General features: G+C 35.6%; 2 protein-coding genes across 3 annotated transcripts in view; both read left to right on the forward strand.

Moving 5' to 3' along the window:
- Positions 1-19955, forward strand: part of LOC120462061 (zinc finger MIZ domain-containing protein 1) — a 56280-nt gene extending 36325 nt beyond the window's left edge. For both annotated transcript variants that reach the window (XM_039650497.2, XM_089122417.1), the window contains exons 8-23: positions 2116-2318; positions 3592-3790; positions 4227-4433; positions 5443-5664; positions 6838-6897; positions 6978-7146; positions 8505-8646; positions 9320-9530; positions 10838-10943; positions 11023-11183; positions 12742-12809; positions 12888-12956; positions 14322-14551; positions 14832-14989; positions 16190-16423; positions 16778-19955. In XM_039650497.2, the coding sequence (XP_039506431.2) occupies positions 2116-2318; positions 3592-3790; positions 4227-4433; positions 5443-5664; positions 6838-6897; positions 6978-7146; positions 8505-8646; positions 9320-9530; positions 10838-10943; positions 11023-11183; positions 12742-12809; positions 12888-12956; positions 14322-14551; positions 14832-14989; positions 16190-16423; positions 16778-16885 (2547 nt within the window). In that variant the 3' untranslated portion in view covers positions 16886-19955. The remainder of the gene's footprint in view (positions 1-2115; positions 2319-3591; positions 3791-4226; positions 4434-5442; positions 5665-6837; positions 6898-6977; positions 7147-8504; positions 8647-9319; positions 9531-10837; positions 10944-11022; positions 11184-12741; positions 12810-12887; positions 12957-14321; positions 14552-14831; positions 14990-16189; positions 16424-16777) is intronic.
- Positions 19956-20404: 449 nt separating this feature from the next.
- ppifb (peptidylprolyl isomerase Fb) lies at positions 20405-23936 on the forward strand. The gene is made up of 6 exons (XM_039650526.2): positions 20405-20615; positions 21125-21155; positions 21234-21322; positions 22043-22139; positions 23051-23126; positions 23210-23936. Exons 1-6 carry the CDS (start codon positions 20466-20468, stop codon positions 23343-23345), a joined length of 579 nt encoding a protein of 192 aa, XP_039506460.1. The 5' UTR covers positions 20405-20465; the 3' UTR covers positions 23346-23936.
- The last annotated feature ends 336 nt before the right edge of the window (positions 23937-24272 follow it).

A 24272-nucleotide genomic window follows, 5' to 3' on the forward strand; every position in this document is an offset into this window, starting at 1 on the left:
GAAAATTGTAGCTGATGTAATTGCTATGCCTATAAGCTATATAATAAATCTAAGTCTAGAAAAAGGTATCTGTCCTTCAAGTTGGAAAGTAGCTAAAATTACGCCACTCATAAAGAATAAAAAAGAACCACTTTCGGGTAAAAATAGTAGACCTATTAGTATCTTATCTATTCTGAGCAAGATTATGGAAAGAATTGTTTTTGAACAAACTAGTTTGTATTTTAGTAGAAATGAGAAGTAGAAATTAATTGTAATTTAGTAGAAATTACATTCTGTTTATCAGCATGCATATAGAAAGGAGCACTCTACAACAACAGCTTTAGCTCAGATTACTGATGACTGGATAAAAGATATTGATAATAAAAAGATTGTTGGAACAGTATTGTTAGATTTGAGTGCTGCTTTTGATGTACTTGATCATGAAATTTTGTTGGATAAGTTAATTTGTTATGGTTTTGAAAAATCTGCTATTGAATGGTTTCAAAGTTATCTTGCCAATAGGGAATTTACTGTTACATTTAATGGGAGTGATTCTGATATACAGACTCTTGATTGTGGTGTGCCACAAGGAAGCTGCCTTGGGCCGCTTTTATTTTCTATCTTCACAAATGATTTGCCTTTTGTTTTAGAGAATTCCACCATCGCTCTATATGCAGATGACTCCACAATTTATACGTCCGCGCAAACCCTAGTTGAACTTAATAGTGTTTTACAGGCTGAACTGAGACTAATTGAAAATTGGTTTAGGGACAATAATATGGTGATTAATGCAGAGAAAAGTAAATGTATGGTGCTGGGTTCTAAATATTTGTTAGACGATTCGTCAGTGTTGAGTTTGTGTGTGGGGGGGATTGTAATAGAACAGGTTACGGAGGTAAAGCTGCTTGGTGTGACTGTTGATAACTTGTTAAGTTGGAACAGTCATATAAATCAAATACTATTGAAAATGGGCAGGAGTCTTGCGGTTGTTAAGCATTGTAAAAAATGTATTCCAAATAGAGTGATTAAGTTACTTGTTGAAAATTATTAGTGTTATCTCATTTGGACTATTGTTCAATGATTTGGTCAAGTACGACTGATATGAATTTAAGAAAATTGCAAGTTGCTCAGAATAAAGCAGCTCGGGTAGTCTTAGGTTGCCCTTTTAGGACTAGTGTTAGAGAATTGAATACTAGGTTAGCTTGGTTAAGTGTGAAAAGTAGACTTAATTATAGTATTGTTAACTTTGTTAGGAAAATTATTGTTACAAAAATGCCAGTAATACTACACAGCAGACTGTCTCCTTTTAGTACTGTACATCACTATTCCACTCGTCAGTCAACTGGGAGTCACTTTTTGTTACCTCTGTGTCGAACTAATTTTGGACAAAAGATGGTGCTGTATAGAGCAATGGTGGCATGGAATTCTCTTCCTCAGTTTTTGAATTTGGGAATGAATACAATGAATTTTCGTAAAAGATTAAGACTTTATTTATTTACATTTGAATAATTTTTGTGCTGTTCCTGATAATGAAGGTTGAAAAAAACATTGTGATATCTATGAACCCTAAGAGTATGGCGACTACTGTGTATTGTGTTAAGGTATAATGTAGAGCTGTTTTTTTGTGTTTTTTTTTTATTTTTTTATTTTTTTTTGTGTTTCTTAGTACGTTGTAGTGTTGTTATGTATGTATGTGTACACTCCTTCTTGTCTACAAAATGTATGGTTTTATGTTAAGAATATTTTTTGTGTTGAAGTATAGACCCCAGGAAGAATAGCAACTGCTTTTGCAGTAGCTAATGGGGATCTTAATAAACAAACAAACAAACAAACAAACCCCAGAGGGTTAAACTTATGGATCAAACATGGCAGCGGACGTGTTACCTTTTTAGACACATACACCATCGTGTACACCCATCGTCGTCTTCCTCGTCTAATTTCTGTCGCTCTGGTATCATTGAACCGATTGGATACTACTTACAGGCGCATTTGATAGACATTCGTAGCACCCAATAAACGGCTCTGTGCATTCGTATCATGTGCATTGAGACCAGGCTAAACCTCACCACTAGCACATTTAACAGCGTTCAGAGCACATGTTGCTGTTTGAGTCGTGTCATAACTGTGTGTGTTTAGGTGTTGGCGAACCCCATGGCAAACCCAAACAGCCACATGAACCCCATGGCTGGAGGAAACGGGGTTATGAACCCGGGACAGTTCACTGCACAGCAGCAGTTCTCCTCAAAGGTTAACCCAAACCAGGCCTTCATGCAGCAGGAGATGTACGGGAGATCCAGCTATCCCGGAGGAGGAGGAGGAGGAGGAGGATTCGGGGGCAGGTCAGTGTCCTATTACTCATATAACTTAAAAAGCCTGTCAATTTTCCATCTGTTCTAAGCTACGGATATTTATATCACCTGTATTTATTTCATTCCTAATACAACAACAAAAAACTGAAATATTGTTAAAAAAAGGGAAAAAATGTAATTTATTCCTGTGAACTTTCAGCATTATTACTCTTCATTCTTCATAAATCACTCTAATATGATGATTTGATGCTCAAAAAACATGTTGAAATCAGTTGTGTACATTTTTTTTTCAGGATACTTTGATGAATAGAAAGTTCAAAAGAACAGCATTTATTTGAAATATAATATTTTGTAACATTATAAATGTCTTTACTGTCATTTTGGTTAATTTAACTCATCCTTGATGAATAAAAGTATTGATTTATTTTATTTATTTACCTCAATTCTTACAGACCCCAAACTTTTCAATGGTACTGTTTAAGGTTACAAAAGCTTTCTAATTCAGATAAATGCTGTTCTTTTGAACTTTCTATTCATCAAAGAATCCTGGGGATAAAAAACATGTTTCTTGAGCATCAGATCCTCATATTAGAGTGATTTGTGAAGGATCATGTGACACTGAAGACTGGAGTAATGATGCTGAAAATCACAGGAATAAATTACACTTTACTATATATTCACATAGAAAACAGATGATTTACATTATAATACTTTACAATATTACTGTTTTGTTTTTTAATCAAATAAATGCAGCCTTGGACTTGTTGACTGGTAGTGTATGTGAACAAATCAATCAGTAAAAATTCAATACACTCCCTGTTCTTGTTAAATTATTATTGTCTTATTAATTGAAATCATGAAACTTGTACAATTTAATCAACAGTTTACTAAAGGTTGAACTAAAAGTACATGTTTACGGCCCCATGAAATTAATTTTTTTTCTTCAAAATTTCACCAAATGTTTTCAGCATTCCATTAGGGATGCAAGTAATTGAATTCATAAAAACAACAATTTATAAAAATAAGAAAAATTCTATAACTTTTTTTAATCAAAAATGAAGTGTTTTGTATTTTGATTTTTTTGTAAATCAAATGAAGATATAAATTAATAAAATTTTTAAAAATAAATAAATGACGTTACATACCCGTTATACATTTAATTCATCAAAAAGAACGAATTAAGTCATAGAAGAAAAATAGTTTTTTTATGACTGAATTCCACGATTCCATCCGTTAGAATGTGTTCACTGCAGTCCTGACCTCTCTCTCTCTCTCTCTCTCTCTCTCTCTCTCTCTCCTGCAGTTATGGGGGCGGTCCTAACCACTCAGGTGGGATGGGTCTGCCTTCACAGACACGCCCCCCTTCAGACTTCAGCCAACCAGCTGCCGCCGCGGCCGCTGCTGCCGTTGCTGCTGCCGCTGCTACGGCGACCGCTACTGCCACGGCAACGGTTGCCGCCCTACAGGAGACGCAACACAAAGACATGAGTCAATACGGCCCGGTGAGGGAGCTTCTATAATCCTGACGCAATTATTTCTAAGTGAAAAGTCTCTCTCTTGAAACCAAGCGTGCCTCACAAATGCTGAAAAGTGAATCCAAAGCGTTTCGAAGGGTTATAACTCATCCGTTTAAATTATATTTAGCCTTAAAGTTCTGCATTATTAAGGGCGTGGCCACTTGAGTGACCGGTGGATTGCCGCTGATGTCACTACTAGCCGTTTGTCTGCTGTCTGTTAGCGTCACGTCACCTCAGCTTATCCGCCCATTTTCGTTTATCCGGGAGTGACGCGTTGCCAAGATGGCGACGGCCGGCTCCGCCCACTTTGTGCTTCCAAAAATGCTCTTCAGAAACACTACGCCTGACGTCACAGACACTACGCCCATTTTTTTTTACAGACTATGGTTTGAACAAAGTGTTTTGTTTGTTTGTCTTCTAGATGTGTTCATCCTTTCAGATGGGACCAAACCAGGCTTACAGCACTCAGTTTGTGAATCAGCCCGGCCCCCGAGGGCCCCCCGGCACCATGAGCATGGGTCAGCCTCGGGCACAGATGGGGTCATACGGGGGTCACACACAACGGATGCCTCATCAGGGCTACGGGCCGCGGCCAATGCAGGGCGTGAAGAGACCGTATCCTGGAGAGGTGAGGAAACCTGCACATCACACCAGTCCTCAGGTCTTTACACTGAGGATTGATTTTAAAGTTCCTTATAAATACATTTCTAATTAATGTGTACATAAAAGTGTGTGACAAATGTATGTGCTCACAGCTTTTTTGTGGTGTTTTTACCTGTAGTAATCTTGCAACTAAAATCTCTGTAAACCAGACTCAGTGTTCTTAATCCTCAGGTGCTCTTCGGTCATTTCTGACCGAAAAATTTTCTGTTTTGAATTTCTTAAAATCACAGTTTTATCGGAATGTTATGAAACTTGGTGACTTTTATGGCATTATGTATGTGAATACAAAAAAAAATTGAGGTCATGATCTGAGAATGCTAAGTGGTCGTAAAAAAAAAGTCAAACTTGTGGTCTTTGGTCAAAAATTACCCTCATAGGAAATGAATGGGAAATTGACAAACACAAAAATTCACAAATTTTCATTTATTTATTTATTAACATTTTTTTTAATAAAAAATCATTTTTGAGATTGTTTCAACTATATATTCAAATCCATCCAAAAAAAAAAAAGTGTTCATAAACAAAATTCACATGCTTCTCCATAGAGTGCTGTACATGCCATCTAGTGGTTACACCATGATTCTACGCTTTTTCTCTATACTGTAACCAGATGGTGCTAATTTTCTTCAAAAAATATTTTTTTTCTGAAGGCCTAGACTCTATATTAAAAAATACTGCATTAATAATTTTTTGAAAAAAAAAAATATATATATTTTTTTCCATGGCAAAATAGACCATAAATATTGCATAAATATTAATAAATTTAATCCAATTGTCTCAAAATACTAAATTACAAAGAATAAATATTATACAACAAAAATAAATTGCATTGGTTTTACTGGGATGGAGGAAATTTAATTTTTAGGTGTCCTGTCACTTCTGACCGGGACGATAACAAGTGTGACTCTGAAACGAAGAGCACCTGAGGGTTAAATCTGTGTATGATTTTAATGAAAATGTGTGTTTTGGTCTAGGGGAGCTACGGGCAGCAGTACGGACCAAACGGGCAGTTCTCCTCGTCTCAGGGGCAGTTGTCCTATCCTCAGGGGCAGTTGTCCTCGCCTCAGGGACAGTTGTCCTCTCCACAGGGGCAGTTCCCAAACCCCGTGGCCAGCAGAAGCCTCTCCTCGCCCCATTACCCCGCACAGAGGACGCCGGCACAGTACCAGTCCGGCAGCGTGGGACACTTATACAAGGTAACTTACATACTGTCTTCTAAGACAACTTAGGTACTTTTTATTGTCTCAACCACAAATTTTAAAAAATAATTTCTGAAGACTAAAAATCTAATACAATAAAAAGTAACCACTTTTGACTAAACTAGTCAAAAAAAAAACTAGTCAAAAGTGACCAGACACCTAAAAATTAAATGTCCTCAATCCCAGTAAAACCAATACAATTTATTTTTGTTCTATAATATTTATTCTTTGTAATTTAGTATTTTGAGACAATTAGATTGAATTTATTAACATTTATGCAATATCTATGGTCTATTTTTGCCATGGAAAAAAATAATATATATATATATATATATACATATATATACACAAAATACTGCATTAATAATTTTTTGAAAAAAATTATATATATATATATATATAATTTTTTGAAAAAAATTATTAATGCAGTATTTTAGTTTAATATAGAGTCTAGGCCTTCAGAAAAAAAATATTTGTTGAAGCAAATTAGCACCATCTGGTTACAGTATAGAGAAAAAGCGTAGAATCATGGTGTAACCACTAGATGGCATGTACAGCTCTCTATGGAGAAGCATGTAAACTCCCCAGCTGTTTTTGAACACATTTTTTTTTTTTTTGGTGGATTTGAATATATAGTTGAAACAATCTCAAAAACTATTTTTTTATTTAAAAAAAATGTAAAAAAAAATAAATAAATAAAAAAAATAAAAAAAATTGTGTTTTTGTCAATTTCCCATTCATTTCCTATGGGGGTCATTTTTGACCAAAGACCACAAGTGTGAGTATTTTGTTTAAGACCACTTAGCATGCTCAGATCATGACCTCAATTTTTTTGTGTGTTCACGTACATAATGCCATAAAAGTCACCAAGTTTCATAACATTCTGATGAAGCTGTGATTTTTAAAAATTCAAATTCAAAACATACTTTTTGTAATCAAAATGTATTGTTGTGTATGTGTATAAAAGTGTGTTTGTATGTGTGTGTGTGGGTGGGTTTGTCTGTTTTGCACTCTAGATGTTGTAGAGCGTCACCCCTTTCCTGCGGTGTACTTTTTTTTTTAGAATTGTGGCCGATTTGTAGATTGCATTCAAGGAATCAGCATCTAGTTGTTAGACAGATTTTGTATTTTCATGTTACCAATGTGTCTCTCTCTCCATCTCTACTACAGGAATCCAGTAATAACTTCAACACGGGGACCTTTCATTACAACCAGTCCAGCATGAACGCGGTGTGTTGAGCAGACGTTCAGTCAGAGGCAGGTTCAGATGTTGACGTGTAGTGACGTATGATATGTTGGTGTGTTCGTAGCCTCCGCGGTCGATGGCCGGTTATCCTCACTCTCCGTTACCGGGAAACCCCACGCCCCCCGTGACTCCGGGAAACAACATGCCACCGTATCTGTCACCGAACCAGGACATGAAGCCCCAGTTTCCTCCTGATATCAAACCCAACATAAACGCACTGCCGGCCCCTCCAGGTACGAGCCTCTTCCTGTGATGCTTTGTCTTGTATATTTCCTGCACGTATATATCTTGTCCTATTTGTATTATGTCCTGTAATGTGCACTGCAAAAACTGATTTTCTTATGCGATGAAAATCATTTCCAAAAACGATGTCTTTGACAGATTGGTCTGAAAGCAAGACTATTTTTATTTTCCAATTGACGGATGTTTTGTTTTAAGCAGAAACTGACTTAATTTTTATACACATTTTTCAGAAAACAAGACTTAAGTATTTTCTTCTCCTGTAAATGTATCTTTTTAACCCTCAGGTGCTCTTCGTTTCGGTGTCACACTTGCTATCTTCCTGGTCAAAAGTGACCGGACACCTAAAAATTAAAGTTCCTCCATCTCAGTAAAACCAATGCAATTTATTTTTGTTCTATAATATTTATTTTTTGTAATTTAGTATTTTGAGACAATTTGATTGAATTTATTAATATTTATCGAATATGTATGGTCTATTTTTGCCATGGAAAATATATATATTTTTCTATATATATATTTTTTTTTTCCAAAAAATTATTAATGCAGTATTTTAGTTTAATATAGAGTCTAGGTTTTTAGAAAAAAAAAATTGAAGAAAATTAGCACCATCTGGTTACAGTATAGAGAAAAAGCGTAGAATCATGGTGTAACCACTAGATGGCATGTACAGCTCTCTATGGAGAAGCATGTGAATTCCCCAGATGTTTATGAACACATTTTTTTTTTTTGGTGGATTTGAATAGATAGTTGAAACAATCTCAAAAACGATTTTTATTCAAATAAAAAAAGTGAATTTTTGTGTTTTTATCAATTTCCCATTCATTTCCTATGGGGGTCATTTTTGACCAAAGACCACAAGTGTGACTTTTTTTTTTTACGACCACTTAGCATTCTCAGATCATGACCTCAATTTTTTTGTGTATTCACATACATAATGCCATGAAAGTCACCAAGTTTCATAACATTCTGATAAAACTGTGATTTTTAGAAATTCAAAACAGAAAATTTTTTGGTCAGAAATGACCGAAGAGCACCTGAGGATTAAGAATGTTTTGATATTTGTACTAGAAAACAAGAAACATTTTGAAAAATGTGTTTTATCATTTAAGATTTTTTTTTTTTTTTGCAGTGCATATTACAACCAATAAAGTCTGTCATCATTTTCTATATTATTTTTCCCCCATAGCAACTGCAGTATAATGTTGCTACAAAGTTTAGTTTCAGTAAATGTTCGAAATGGAAATTTTAAGTTATTTCAGAAGAGCTTGGACAAATAATATGCAACATTTATGTTCAGTAATGTCACTATATGAAATGATTAGCTTGTCATCTGCATCTTGTTTCCTAGGTAACCCTAACGAGGAGCTGCGCCTGATGTTCCCGGTTCGGGACGGTGTGGTTCTGGACTCGTTCAGACTCGAACACAACCTGGCCGTCAGTAATCACATCTTCCACCTGCGGCCCACCGTCCACCAGACGCTCATGTGGAGGTGAGACACACACACACACATATGCTGCTACCATTGCATGTCTATTAATTAATACAATCTAAAAGTTCATTACAAGTTATGTTTTGGGAAAATCAATTTTGTTGCAAATCATGATTCTTCAGCAATCAGCAATCTTATAAATGTTGCAATTGATCAAATAAAAAAGTAACTGTAATACTGGACTAAACACAACTGTTTTAATTTATTATACTTGTTAAAATTATTTTAGTATAATAATGAAATGAAAAATAATTTATTATTGTTAATTTTACTAAATTAATGCAATACAAAAACCTGTATTCCACTGGACTACACACCACTGTTTTATTTATTCTAATTTATTTGTATAATATAATAATAGTAATAATTTATTACATTATTTTATATTATTTATATTATTATTTATATTATTTATATATTTATATAAGTATATTTTTATTTTATTATTACAGCACTCTGTAATTTTAACTTAAAACATTTTATAATTACATTTTGAAAGTGGTTAAGCCGAAATCAACATCCTGGTCATTGAGAGTCAATAAGTATAAAATGCATAAAAAATATTGTATTTAAAGGTCTATGGGAATTTATAAGCACTCTACTATCACATAAACGCACAGATACACACACACATATATAAACAGCCACATGTGTGTGTGTGTGTGTGTGTCAGGTCTGATCTGGAGCTTCAGTTCAAGTGTTATCATCATGAAGACAGACAGATGCACACTAACTGGCCGGCGTCGGTGCAGGTCAGCGTCAACGCCACTCCTCTCACCATCGAACGGGGCGACAACAAGACTTCCCACAAAGCCCTGCACCTGAAGCACGTGTGTCAGCCGGGCCGCAACACCATCCAGATCACGGTGTCGGCCTGCTGTTGTGTGAGTTTACACCGATATGAACATTTTGTCCGATACCGATAAAAGTCGATAACCGATATATTCGCCGATAAATCTTAATCCAAGTTTTTATATAATATTTGAGAGCCTGATTACAAAAGTCTCATCATTAAAATCCATGAAGTTCTCTTTATAATTTTATGTAGCCGATATGAGTTATTATGCACTGTATTTTCCTTTTTGAAGTGTCATATATTTAAACAGTGCGCATCTGAAGTGTCTCAGCTAAAGGAAATAATACATTATTTATAATCTTTAATATATCGGACAAATTTAACATTACAAATCGGCCGATACCGGTGTGGTGGCCGATATACACTACCGGTCAAAAGTTTTAGATCGGTAAGATTTTTTATGATTTTAAAAGAAGTCTCTTCTGCTCACCAAGGCTGCAATTATTTGATTAAAAATACAAAAAAAACAGTAATATTGTGAAATATTATTACAATTTAAAACAGCGGTTTTCTATGTGAATATTTAGTGAAGTGTAATTTATTCCTGTGATCAAAGCTGAATTTATCATCATTACTCCAGTCTTCAGTGTCACATGATCCTACAGAAATGATTATAATATGATGCTCAAGAAACATTTATGATTATTATCCATGTTGAAAACATGTTTTTACATTTTTATTTCAGGATTCTTTGATGAATAGAAAGTTCAAAAGAACAGAATTGATCTGAAATGGAAAGCTTTTGTAACATTAATCGCTACCATTCAAAAGAATTTATTTTTTATTTTTGGGGGAAAGAAATGAGAAAATACTTTTATTCATCAAGGATGAGTTAAATTGATCAAAAGTTACAGTAAAGACATTTATAATGTTAGAAAAGATTATATTTTAAATAAATGCTGTTCTTTTGAACTTTCTATTCATCATAGAATTTTTGGGGGGGAAATGGCACACGACTGTCTTCAACATTGAAAATAATAATTGATGTTTTTTGAGCATAAAATCAGCATATTAGAATGATTTCTGAAGGATCATGTGACACTGAAAACTGGAGTAATGATGTTGAAAATTCAGCTTTCAAATTACATTTTAAAATATATTAAAATAAAACACAGTCATTTTAAATTGTCATAATATTTCACAATATTACTATTTTTTTGTATTTTTTATCAAATAATTCCAGCTTTGGTGAGCAGAAGAGACTTCATTTAAAAACTTAAAAAATCTTACTGATCTAAAACTTTTGACCGGTAGTGTATATCGAGCATCCCTAACACACACACACACATGTCAGCTGAGCGTTGTGTGAGTGTTTATCGTGTGTTCTCTCTGCAGTCGCACCTGTTTGTCCTTCAGCTGGTTCACCGGCCGTCGGTTCGATCGGTTCTGCAGGGCTTACTGAGGAAGAGGCTCCTCACGGCTGAACACTGCATCACTAAAGGTGACACTAGCGCTTCAGTCTGTCTGTATTTCTATTGGTCGGGTTCATTTCTCAGTGTTGTGATTGCGTGTGTCTTCAGTGAAGAGGAACTTCAGCAGCGTGGCCGTGTCTGTGGCCGGTGCCGGTCTGAACGCTGACGATGGGGTGGAACAAACGGCCATTAAAGTGTCTTTAAAGTGTCCAATCACCTTCCGGCGTATTCAGCTGCCGGCGAGAGGCCATGACTGCAAACATGTGCAGGTCAGGAACACTTATAAACAGCTTAAACACCGGCTGTGAAAGTCAACTGGAACTTTATTTATTGTGAAAATCACTACAGATAAATTTTAATTCTCCTCAGGTCGATGCATCCAACATTCTCAAATACAGTAAATTAATGCAATGATTAAATAATAAAAACATATAAAGTATATTGTTTCATTTTACAAAAATGTGTTTGAAAGAAGTCTCTTCTACTCACCAAGGCTGCATTTATTTGATAAAAATACAGTAAAAAATAGTAATATTTTTACAATTTAATTAAATCGTTTTCTATGTGAATATAGAGTAAAGTGTAATTTATTCTTGTGTATTTTCAGCATCATTACTCCAGATCCTTCACAAATCACTCTAATATGATGATCTGATGATCAAGAAACATTTATGATTATTATCAGTGTTGAAAACAGTTCATATTTTTGTGGAAACTGTGACATCTTTTGTTTTTCAGGATTCTTTGATAAATAGAAAGCATTAAATATTAAATAAGCATTAAATATATTGTGACATTATAAATGTCTTTACTGTCGCTTTTGATTAACTTGCTTAGTAAAACTATTAATATACACTACCAATCCAAAGTTTTAGATCGGTAAGATTTTTATGATTTTAAAAGAAGTCTCTTCTGCTCACCAAGGCTGCTTTATTTGATAAAAAATACAAAAAAAAAACAGTAATATTGTGAAATATTATTACAATTTAAAACAGCGGTTTTCTATGTGAATATATAGTGAAGTGTAATTTATTCCTGTGCATTATTACTCCAGTCTTCAGTGTCACATGATCCTACAGAAATGATTATAATATGATGCTCAAGAAACATTTATGATTATTATCCATGTTGAAAACAGTTTTTTACATTTTTATTTCAGGATTCTTTGATGAATAGAAAGTTAAAAAGAACAGAATTGATCTGAAATGGAAAGCTTTTGTAACATTAATCACTGCCATTCAAAAGAATTTATTTTTTATTTTTGGGGGAAAGAAATGAGAAAATACTTTTATTCATCAAGGATGAGTTAAATTGATCAAAAGTTACAGTAAAGACATTTATAATGTTAGAAAAGATTATATTTTAAAGAAATGCTGTTCTTTTTAACCTTCTATTCATCATAGAATTTTGGGGGGGAAATGGTACACGACTGTTTTCAACATTAAAAATAATAATTGATGTTTTTTTGAGCATAAAATCAGCATATTAGAGTGATTTCTGAAGGATCATGTGACACTGAAAACTGGAGTAATGATGTTGAAAATTCAGCTTTCAAATTACGTTTTAAAATATATTACAATAGAAAACAGTCATTTTAAATTGTCATAATATTTCACAATATTACTGTTTGTCTTTTTTTTCATCAAATAATAAATCAGCTTTGGTGAGCAGAAGAGACTTCATTTAAAAACATAAAAAATCTCACTGATCTAAAACTTTTGACCGGTAGTGTATATATTTTTTAAATCTCAATGGTAGAGCATGATCCACGTGTCTCTCAGGAAGGGATCGTCATATTTGACATCAGTTGTTGTGTTAATGTTGCAGTGCTTTGACCTGGAGTCGTACTTAGAGCTGAACTGTGAGCGCGGCACATGGAGATGTCCGGTGTGCAAGTAAGAACCCATCGGTCCTGAGATCACGTCTGAGATGTTTGATTTGTGCAGAACTGATCTTCTGTTTCTCCTCTTCAGTAAATCCGCTCTGTTAGAAGGTCTGGAGGTGGATCAGTACATGTGGGGGATCCTAAACGCTCTCCAGAAGTAAGTCTGTCCTTGTTTCGGATGAAAACAGTTACAACAGGCTTTGTAAGTTTGAGTTTATAAGCCTTGAAACAAACCAAACCGTCTGGTTTTAGATGTCACTGGACTCTGTAGAGCTGCCCTCCACTAAACATTTCACTAGTCGACTAATGCGTTTATATTAAAAAGCCATAATGCGCCTTTAATTGCCTATATAAAATACGTATAGCCTTATCAGTGGGCAAATTCAGACATAAAGCTTTGCCACGGCACACCGGCGAACGTAATGATTAAGAATGTTTTAAAAAAACAAAACAAGAGGAGATTATCTAAACATTTTTAGACGCAAATAATATTTATTTTCCATTGTAATCTGTTCTGTAAAGCTTTCTCTAGATACATTTCTCATTTCTGTGAAGTTCAAGACCGAATCGACAGAAAGTGCCATTATTTTACAAGAGCACAACGTTTTGTTGTTATTGTGAGTTTACAAAAATAAAAGTAGACCCTTTAGAGTTTGCATATCTGCATTACCAAAAATGACGGAGAATTTTAAAGGAGTAGTTCACTTTTAAAAACTGATAATTTATTCGCCCCCATGTCATCCAAGATGTCCATGTCTTTATTTCTTCGGTCGAAAAGAAATTAAGGTTTTTGATGAAAACATTCCAGGATTTTCTCCATATAATGGACTTCAATGGGGACCAAACGGTTCAAGGTCCAAATGAGAGTTTCAGTGCAAACTGTTCAAAGGGCTTTAAACGACACCAGACGATGAATAAGGGTCTTATCTAGTGAAACGATCGCTCATTTGAATAAAGTTTAATATATATATATATATTTGTATAAATAAATACAAAAGTTTAAGTTTTATAAAGTTTACATTTTACAAATGCTCGCCTTGCTCTGTTCTGTGATGCGCGTTCGTGACTCTCCTTTTTGAATCTTTTTTTTAGTCATTTGGTTGATTCAACGAACGAAATGACTCGAAAAAGATTCGTATTTATTTTAGAAATGAGCGCTCGTTCCGCTTGATAAGACCCTTATTCATCGTCTGGTGTCGTTTAAAGCCCTTTGAAGCTGCACTGAAACTCTCTTTTGGACCTTGAACCGTTTGGACCCCATTGAAGTCCATTATATGGAGAAAATCCTGGAATGTTTTCATCAAAAACCTTCATTTCTTTTCGACTGGAGAAAGAAAGACATTTTTAAAACTTAATCTGCCAAGTGTCTTCTCTAAAGAGACCAAGTTTCAGTCTGTGCTACAGAACATTCAGTTATTGCATTTGCAGGTCAACGCTCAAAAAGTGATTATAACTACTGCATAAATATAATTAAGTACCATAAACCTTCTGGTTAGTGGACTGATCACTGGTCCTCTTTCAGCTCAGAGTTCGAGGAGGTCATGATTGACCCGTCGTGCAGCTGGAGGCCGATCCAGATCAAATCTGAGCTGCACATAAAAGAAGATCCGGACGGGCCGATGTCCAAGCGCTTCAAAACCACCAGTCCCAGTCAGACGGTGCTGCCCAACGTGACGGACATGATCGCTCAGCTCGGCCCATATCCCAACCAGAACCAGCTGAACAACAGCACTAACCAGTTCACCAGCCCAGGTGCGTCCCACTGAATTACCCACAAGTCTCCTTTATTCATATAGCGCTTTTTACTATACAGATCGTTTCAAAGCAGCTTTACAGAGAAAATAATGCAACAAAGTTTGTATCCAGCAGAAAATAGCGTCACAGTTCAGCTTAAATAAGCTCAGTGATATTTATATATATATATGTAAGCATTTCATTATGACTTTAAACCATTCCAGCGCGATTGACGTTTTTTTGTTTTCTGCTGAATGTTTTCTGTGCGCTGGGTCACCTCTGTGATTGGTTTTACCAGGCAACAGTTACCAGGGCCAAAGTAAGTTTGGTGACTATCCCCATGGCAACCCTGCAGCATCATCAGTTAGTGAGTTCATGCGGGGGTCGCAGCTGTCACGCCCCCCCGCTGACCTGCCGACCTCTGGGAGCGGCCTGACACACACACAACATGACACGGTGAGTCTCAGTGAGCCAGAGCTCTGCCTAACGACGCGAGTGAGTGAGTGAGTGTGTGTGTGTGTGTGTGTGTGTGTGTGAGTGAGTGAGTGTGTGTGAGAGAGTGTGTGAGTAAGTAAGTGAGTGTGAGAGTGAGTGAGTAAGTGAGTGAGTGAGTAAGTGAGTGTGTGAGTAAGTAAGTGTGTGAGTGAGTAAGTAAGTGAGTGAGTAAGTGAGTGTGTGAGTAAGTGAGTGTGTGAGTTAGTAAGTGAGTGAGTGAGTAAGTGAGTGAGTGAGTAAGTGAGTGTGTGAGTAAGTAAGTGTGTGAGTGAGTAAGTAAGTGAGTGAGTAAGTGAGTGAGTGAGTAAGTGAGTGTGTGAGTAAGTAAGTGTGTGAGTGAGTAAGTAAGTGAGTGAGTAAGTGAGTGTGTGAGTAAGTGAGTGTGTGAGTTAGTAAGTGAGTGAGTGAGTAAGTGAGTGAGTGAGTAAGTGAGTGTGTGAGTAAGTAAGTGAGTGAGTAAGTGAGTGTGTGAGTAAGTGAGTGTGTGAGTAAGTAAGTGAGTGAGTAAGTGAGTGTGTGAGTAAGTGAGTGTGTGAGTAAGTAAGTGAGTGAGTAAGTGAGTGTGTGAGTAAGTGAGTGTGTGAGTAAGTAAGTAAGTGAGTGAGTGAGTGTGCGAGTGAGTAAGTGAGTGAGTGAGTGAGTGTGAGAGAGTGTGTGAGTAAGTAAGTGAGTGAGTAAGTGAGTGTGTGAGTAAGTGAGTGTGTGAGTAAGTAAGTAAGTGAGTGAGTGAGTGTGCGAGTGAGTAAGTGAGTGAGTGAGTGAGTGTGAGAGAGTGTGTGAGTAAGTAAGTGAGTGAGTAAGTGAGTGTGTGAGTAAGTGAGTGTGTGAGTAAGTAAGTGAGTAAGTGAGTAAGTGAGTAAGTGAGTGTGTGAGTAAGTGAGTGTGTGAGTAAGTAAGTAAGTGAGTGAGTAAGTGAGTGTGTGAGTAAGTAAGTGAGTGAGTAAGTGAGTGTGCGAGTGAGTAAGTGAGTGAGTAAGTAAGTGAGTGAGTGTGAGAGAGTGTGTGAGTAAGTAAGTGAGTGAGTGAGTAAGTGAGTGAGTAAGTGAGCGTGTGAGTGAGTGAGTGAGTTTTAACCGAAGTGAAGCACTGAAAATTCTGACATGTTGTGCATTAATGTGACACATTAATTCATGTATATGTTCTGATTTCTATTCTCCACAGACGCCTCACCCCCTCAACACAGTTCAATCCCACAATCCCCTGCAGCATAGTATGCGTGGGCCGCCCAGCACTCAGCGGTTACATCACAATGCCCCGCCCCTCCCCTGCAGGCCGACGCCCACCCAGCAGAGCTCCGCCCCCAGCAGACACATGACCACAGAGATGACCTTTAACCCCTCGCCGGGTAACATGGAGGGTCAGAGCAGCACAGACGTGCGCGAGGCGTCTTTAGACGTGAGTTCAGACTGACTCGTGACACTTTTTAAAAAATCATTATTACAGGAATACACACAGACATTTTACATCTACCAAACAAAACACAGAAACAACAATATAAGAATAGACAAAAAAAAAGACAAACAAACATAAAGTGAAGAAAGAAAAGGAAGACCTTACGAGTGTTTTAAGGTATTCAGTAATGTAACATCTTTAGCCTTTCTCTCCTCCCAATCCTCCGAACAATAACACTGATAATAAACTCGTATGATTTTATGATTAATATGGCTATATCTACTCGTGACACTTTTAATCACCTGTTTTTCGGTGATATTGATGTGATTGTGTTTCCTCCTCCTCCTCTTTCTCCAGCTGCTGCCAGACCTGATGAATCCCGATGATCTCCTGTCGTACCTGGATCCTCCTGAGCTTCCCAGCAGCAGCAACGACGACCTGCTGTCTCTCTTCGAGAACAACTGAGACCCACGAGCCCTCCACTAGCAGCTCCTCCATACTTGACCAACACAAATGCACTTACCGTCGTTTCCTCTTCCTGTACAGATTTTAAAACCAGCGTGAAGACACCGACATAGAGGTTGTGCTACAAATAATCACTCATCACTAAAGAATCTCTTTAAGGTTTCAGTTCTTAACATTAGTTTACTATATTATTACTATATTTACGAGAATTTAGTTGTCTTAGTTAAGTTTAATTTAATATTCGCTAATACATTATTTATACCCTCTGATGCTCTTCGGTCATTTTTTTTATAAAATTATTTACTTTTCGTTATCAGAAAAGTACGAAAGGTGTGTGACGCAAAAAAAAAATAGTCACACTTGTATTGTTCGTGGTCGAAAACGAGCGCATTGGAAATGAATGGGAAATGCTCTAGTGGAAGCATTTGGTACTGCGCCCAACAAAATCACTGAAAGCTCTTTTTTTTTTTAAATATCAACCTCAAATTAGGATCTAAACTTTTTTTCTCACAGTTTTAGAGTAAAATGTGCCTTTATATTTCATTTAAAATAATAAATATTATTTTTGTGCATTTTTCGTAACAAGTCCGAAATTTTCGCTCGTTAAAAAATAAATACGACCTCCTGGTACGTCAATCAAGCTCGCGCACTGCCTCCGTCATAAAAAAATCATATCGGGTTCGATTTTCGTACAATTCCGTACGTTTGACAATTCAGAGCCACCGAATCACAAATACAAAAAAAATGCATATACGAAAATTTCGAGACTCAGTGTGCAAGGGCCTTACACTTCACATTTTAAAGCTTGTCACTTATAATCTGTTAAGTGACTTCTCTAAAAAGAGACCAAGTTTCAGTTTCCGCTACTAAACATTCAAGATTTACGAAAGTTTAAGTTTAATTTTTGCTCAAAAAAGTGATTACATTGATTATAATAACTACTGCATAAATATCATTTTGTACCATTAAATCCTTTTTGAAAATACAACATATTAAATAAAAACATTATAAAACTAAAACACAGTGCATTCGTTTCATTTAAATAAATACATTTTAAAATCTGTCATTTTTGACCAGCATCAGAGGGTTTCTAAAATCATTCAACTACAGTAACGTTTAATAAACATTGTAGGAAAAGTATGGCTGATTAACCAATGTTAACTAACAGAACCTTATTATAAATCAAAATAACAAATCATTTCCATTATCGGTCAGCGTTTTAGGCGTTTAATGGAAAGTTAGCGCAACCTCTGAGCGTCCGGGGGAAAGTGGAGCTGAAATGAACTTTGTCTTTTTTACCACATGACCGTGAAATACAAGTGTTTTTCTACTGCTTTGATTTTGATATGAAGAACCCGCCCAAACATCCGTCCGCTGTCCTTCTGCATCCTCTGTTCCTCATAAGCAACTGTGTTTCTGTTTTAAATTGAACTCGAAAAATGAGAATATCGCGCAAAAGTTCATTTATTTCAGTAATTCAACTTAAAAGGCGAAACTAATATATTATATGAGATATTTCAAGCCTTTATTTGTTGTAATTTTGATGATTATGGCTTACAGATATGAAAACCCCAAATTCAAAATTCAAAAAGGTTTTGTAAGCTTTTTGTAAGCCATAATCATTAAAATTATAACAAATAAAGGCTTGAAATATCTCACTTTGCATGTAATGAGTCTATATAATATATTAGTGAACTTTTGCACCATATTGTCATTTTTCGAGTTTCACCTGTATATTGAAACGTAAAGGGAAAAAAGGAAATCGAGCTCATGTCGATAAAGAATAGAAACACACAAGTCGTTCCATGCTTTTATCCGTCTAGTTCACTACTGTTCATAATGCATTTTCATGTAAATATTTGTGAATACATTTGTAAGGTCTTTTGTATTAGTTGGTCATCCTTCATTTTTCTTCTGCCACTGTATGTCTATGAATATTCATAGAAAGTCGGGCTGTGTTCAGAATGCAATACTGTACTATAATGCATACTAATATATAGATCGGCGTTGAAATATACTGTACACCCCTATTCAAAAGTTGAAGATCGGTGAGACTTTTTAATGTTTAAGAAGCTGCGTTTATTTGATCTAAAATACAGTAAAATTTTGAAATATTAATACAATTCAAACTAGCTGTTTTGAATATAATTGATCAAAGCTCATCAGTGTCACATGATATATACTTTAGAAATCACTCTTAATATATGAGGATTTGATGCTCAGGAAACATCTGTGTTGCTTCATATTTTTGGGGGAATATTAAACAATATTATTTAATATTTCTAGATTGGTTGAGCCAATTTTGATGCATCCTTGCAGAATAAAAATATTAATTTCTTTCAAAATTATTTTTACTGACCTCAAACTTTTAAGCAGTGGTGTATTTACATATTGTATGCATATGAAATGACTGAAATACCGTATTGGACCTGAAAGAAACCACCCTGTAATCACCCAGATATCTTAACTAGCAAAATGATGTTTGGTTCAAATACACTTTCATTCAAGAAACCCAATGGTGTGTGTGAGAACCCAAAAGCTGTCGGATGCTCGGTTTATTGTAATACAGAGTTTCATGTTAATATGAGAAATATTGTTAATATGTACAAGCAAATATAACAGCCTTATGTGAAATAAATCTATACTCGTTTGTGGAAAGGGCAGCTGTATGTAAAAGCTATAATAGCCATTTGAAATTGGTTTGAAATGTTGGATTTTTTTGTTTTGGTAAATTATTTTTTTTTATTATTTGTCTTGTTCACATGGCAAAAAATATACACATGCAATGATTTTTTTTTTTATGAATTTGAGTATGCGACACAAGTCTTCCATTTTTTATAAAAGAGACGGATGATTTTTATATCTTGATTCTAAACCGTTTTTATCTGTGAAATCATTACATTTGAACATTAAAAATCAGGTTATTCCCCATGAATATTAATGTTTACGGCTACTTGTGATGAAAGCCTTTCGTCGTAATTTCTTTGCGTGAGATGCAGAATAAGATGCTTTCTTCAACCTCACAGTCTGTCCTCCAACAGTCCAAAGCTCAATAAACTCATCTGTAATATTTTGACTTGATGTTTATTGTGTTAATAAGCTGAATTATTGATTCTATGAGTTCATGAACTGCTTTCGGGGATAAACGTGAAATCTGTATGGAAAAGGAGACTGAACATATCAGTCATCACTTAAAGTAGATCTTTAAAAGACACTTTTAATCGTTCAGGGTATGATGTTATAGTCACCTTTGACCTTTATGTCATTGTATTTTGATGACGATATTATCTTTGCTAACGATAGACCCCAAAAAGGTAAAAATAAGTAACAAATAAATAAATAATAATTCAATATTTTATTTTTTTATTTTAACAACCTTTTATTCTATAGTATTTGATTTGAGTAATTAACGTATATGTACTAATACTTCACATGTATTTTTTCATTATTATTTATTATGTTTCAAGAACCCCCATGTGACGTGCGCGCACACGCCACCCCACGCTTTTAAACGCTTCCGTGTGACTCTTCGCTCTTCCTGTGAGTCTGTCACTCGGCGGAGTCGGTAACCGGAATCAGCATGTTGATCATCAGTAACAGGATTAAATTATGCTCGCTGGCCTTCACCGCTGCGCGCATGTACGCCACCGGAGCTCAAGCCAACAACAACCCGGTGGTGTTCTTCGACATCGCGGCGGATAACGAACCTCTCGGTCGAGTCACCTTCGAAGTGAGCGAGCGCGAGACGTTACGAAGAACTCTACTATGGGGAAGGCTTGGCTCATGAATAATAATGACGCAGCCTGACGTTCGTCTAGTAGTTAGTTCGTCTGATTGGCTGAATTGAACGCTGGACGCTACAGTTGGCCAATCAGCGAAATCTTCGAGGATTTGTTTTGGATATTAATTAGAATGAACGCTCCGCAAAGTGTATGAAGTAACGGCATCTTCTAGAATAGCGTAGCCTTCTCCATAGTAATAAGTTACAAAATGCTTAACTTTATAATGAATAACATTTCTGAAAAGTTTTGGAAATTACATTAAAAAAAAAAAAAAAAAATATATATATATATATATATATATATATCGTTTTTGAATGAATTATTTCAATGTTTATCTCAAATGACAGCTAGTTCCTATGCGGATCTATTTTGCAATGTGTTTATTGTAATTGACCTTCATTGACCTTTAACTCTCGTTCTTCATTGACCTTTAACTCTCTATCTTTCTGAACTTTAGCTGAATGCGGATGTTGTGCCCAAAACCGCAGGTGAGACCCTCGAAAACCGCTTATATTCGTTATTTCTCTCACACAGGTGCCATGTTTGATCTTTTGTGTGTTTCACAGAGAATTTCCGAGCTCTCTGTACTGGTGAACATGGCTTCGGATACAAGGGCTCAATCTTCCACAGAGTGATCCCACAGTTCATGTGTCAGGTAACACGACACCCTCATCATCATCATGACAGTTCTAGATGAAGAACAAGATCACACATGCCTTCATGAGCTGATTCACATCAAACCTGCCGGCGCTTCTGGGTTTGGCTTTCACTTGAAGCTTAAATGGAAAACCTCAGTTCACCCAAAAAAAATCATCATTTACACACCCTTGTTTTTCCAAACCTGGCTTTCTTTCTTCCGCTCAACCAAGCAGAAGAAAGAAACACAAGCAGAAGAAACTCGGCAGAAGAAAGAAACACAGGTTTGGAAAAACACAAGGGTGTGTGAATGATGACAACGTGTATATATATATATATATGAAGAGTTCAGATGCAAAAGCCTCTAAGTGCCATTTGAAATTTTCTTCTAGAATGATCATTTTTATCAAGCTTGTATATTTAAGTTCAGTTATTTCACTTAAATTGCAACGAGGATTACCTATTAATTGTCATTTAAGTGAAATTACTGAACTTGAATATATAAGCTTGATAAAAATGACCATTTTAGAAGAAAATTTCAAATGGCATTTAGAGGCTTTTGCATCTGAACTCTTCATATATATATATATATATATATATATATGTATATATACATACATACATACAATGTATGTGTGTGTGTATTTCTCATATGTATTATTCATTTTCATACTCAAATGCGTTTTGCATGCAATACATGTTTGTTTACATGTATTTTACACTAGTGTGTTTCTCTCAGGGAGGAGACTTTACCAACCACAACGGAACCGGAGGAAAGTCCATCTATGGCCCGAGATTTCCGGACGAGAACTTCAAGCTGAAACACACTGGACCAGGTAAAAGACACCTGTCTTTGCTCAATACATGAGTCTTGATCTCGTCATGGTGAATGCAGGAGTTTGAAGTTTGTGTCACTGCGATCCTTCAGGATCTCTGCAGGAGCAGCTAAACGCCTCTAGGTGGCGCTGCAAAAACTGTTCAAATCAAGCTGTGAGTGTTAACTAACACTAAAATAATTTAAAAAAAATATTGTTTTAGTTAAATAAAATAAAATATTAGATGAAACAAATTAAGTCAAAATTCTTAAATTACTAAAATCAAACCAAAATGGAAATATACTAAACTATATTTATTGTTTACAATAGTAAAGAACAACGTCAATACAGAAGGATGCCAACATCAGGAAATTTTGAGTTTTTGAATAAAGCAAATTATCAAAATACTATAATAAAATATAAATCTCAATCTGACAGAGAAAAATAGCAGATTGTCATAACTTTCTTATTTTTACTTTTACTATTTTATTATTACGCTATTTTAAAGCTTTGGAAGCAACAATCACATGTGATGCAGTGATAAAGACATTTTATTCAGTACTTATTTTTTTTATTTATAATATGTTAATATTTTAAATACACATTATATTTTTTATATAATAATAATTAATAATATTTTTAAGATATTTTATTTTACTCCTTTTTTCAATTATTACTACACTTTTATTGTACTTATTTTATTGTCTTTTTTAAATTGGTTTTAATTGTTTTTGTCTTTTTGTTAAATGATTGTATATTTTGCCTGACAAGTAATAACCATTTATTTACTCGTTGATTTGTTTGTTATAGCGTGTGTTTATTTAATAAATATATATTGTGTTATGTGTGTGTTTATATGCAAACATGCATTTAAATCAGCAGCTGTATAGATATCTGTATCGTCAAACAGTTGTGTGTGTTTCTTTTTCCAGGTATTCTGTCCATGGCCAACGCTGGACCAAACACAAACGGATCCCAGTTCTTCATCTGCACAGTCAAAACAGAGTGGTACGAGAAGATCCTCTTCCGTTTCATATGTCTGTGATTGAGTGAATGCGATGTTGAGAGTGTGTGTGTTGTGTGTTTTCCAGGCTGGACGGGAAGCACGTGGTGTTCGGCAGCATTAAAGACGGGCTGGATGTGGTGAGGAAGGTGGAGGATCTGGGATCTCGATCGGGAAGAACTGCCAAGAGAATCAGCATCACCGACTGTGGAGAACTCAAGTAGATTCACTGAATCACTTCACTGAATCATTTCTACTGTCCTGCCGCAGACCCATCGACTACTAAATGTTCTGAAGGCGTCAAAATCTCCATAATGTGAAATCTAGAACCTTTTGGGTTCCAGGAATAGTCTTTATTTACTCTCTCATGTTGATCCAAAGCTGTTTGATTTGTCTCTGGAACACGAAAAGTAGAATTTAAGAATCCTCACTCATAAAACGACTCTTTATAGTGACCAGAAAGGGCACAAAACAGCATAAAAACATCGTTTTTGGCCTTTTAATCTTGTGCAATTTCACGTTGAACAAGAAAAAGATCCTCCTTTTAAAGTTCCAGGTGAAAAGTCATTATCATACAGATTTGAAATGATATTAGGGTGTGTAAATAATGTCATAATTATCATTTTTGGGTGCATTATTCCTTTAAAGTGGTATCCACTGTTAACAAGTCATTCTCAGGTAATATTGGTGTTTAATCTGGACTGAAAACACGTCACATCTGATTACCTCTTGTTCTCATGCATTGGGTTATGAATTATGGCCAGTGTGCTGCAGTATTGAGTTTGGGCAATAAAGCCAAGAGCAATAAGAAATGATGTTTTAGTGGTTTATTTGTGCACAGTTTGATCTGCTCGGGAGCGGGCTCGTTTAAGGCACATGATGTCCGTGTTATTAATGGCAGGAACATTTTACAGTCATTCATGTAAATGTAGATCGGAACAACTTCGGCGGTGAACTGGAGCTAGGTTTTGCTTCACTGAGAATTCTGGGACCAAACATTGAACCAGTTCATTAAAAGTAACTTGAGTCCGGATTATAAGTGAACGAACCCATTTAATCCGCAGCTCTCAAATATCAATTCAGACCAGACCACTTTTTGATTGACAGGTGTGTTTGTGCTTGTTTCTTTGCACATGAAGTGCTCAAATGCA

This window comes from Pimephales promelas, chromosome 17, assembly GCF_988280905.1.
Source record: "Pimephales promelas chromosome 17, fPimPro1.hap1.1, whole genome shotgun sequence".
Lineage (NCBI taxonomy): Eukaryota > Metazoa > Chordata > Actinopteri > Cypriniformes > Leuciscidae > Pimephales > Pimephales promelas.

Coding starts and splice junctions, on each gene's coding strand:
- ppifb (XM_039650526.2), top strand. CDS start 20,466: ATGTTGATCATCAGTAACAGGATTAAATTATGCTCGCTGGCCTTCACC. Junction 20,616..21,124: donor TCGGTCGAGTCACCTTCGAA/GTGAGCGAGCGC, acceptor TCTGAACTTTAG/CTGAATGCGGATGTTGTGCC. Junction 21,156..21,233: donor TGTTGTGCCCAAAACCGCAG/GTGAGACCCTCG, acceptor TGTGTTTCACAG/AGAATTTCCGAGCTCTCTGT.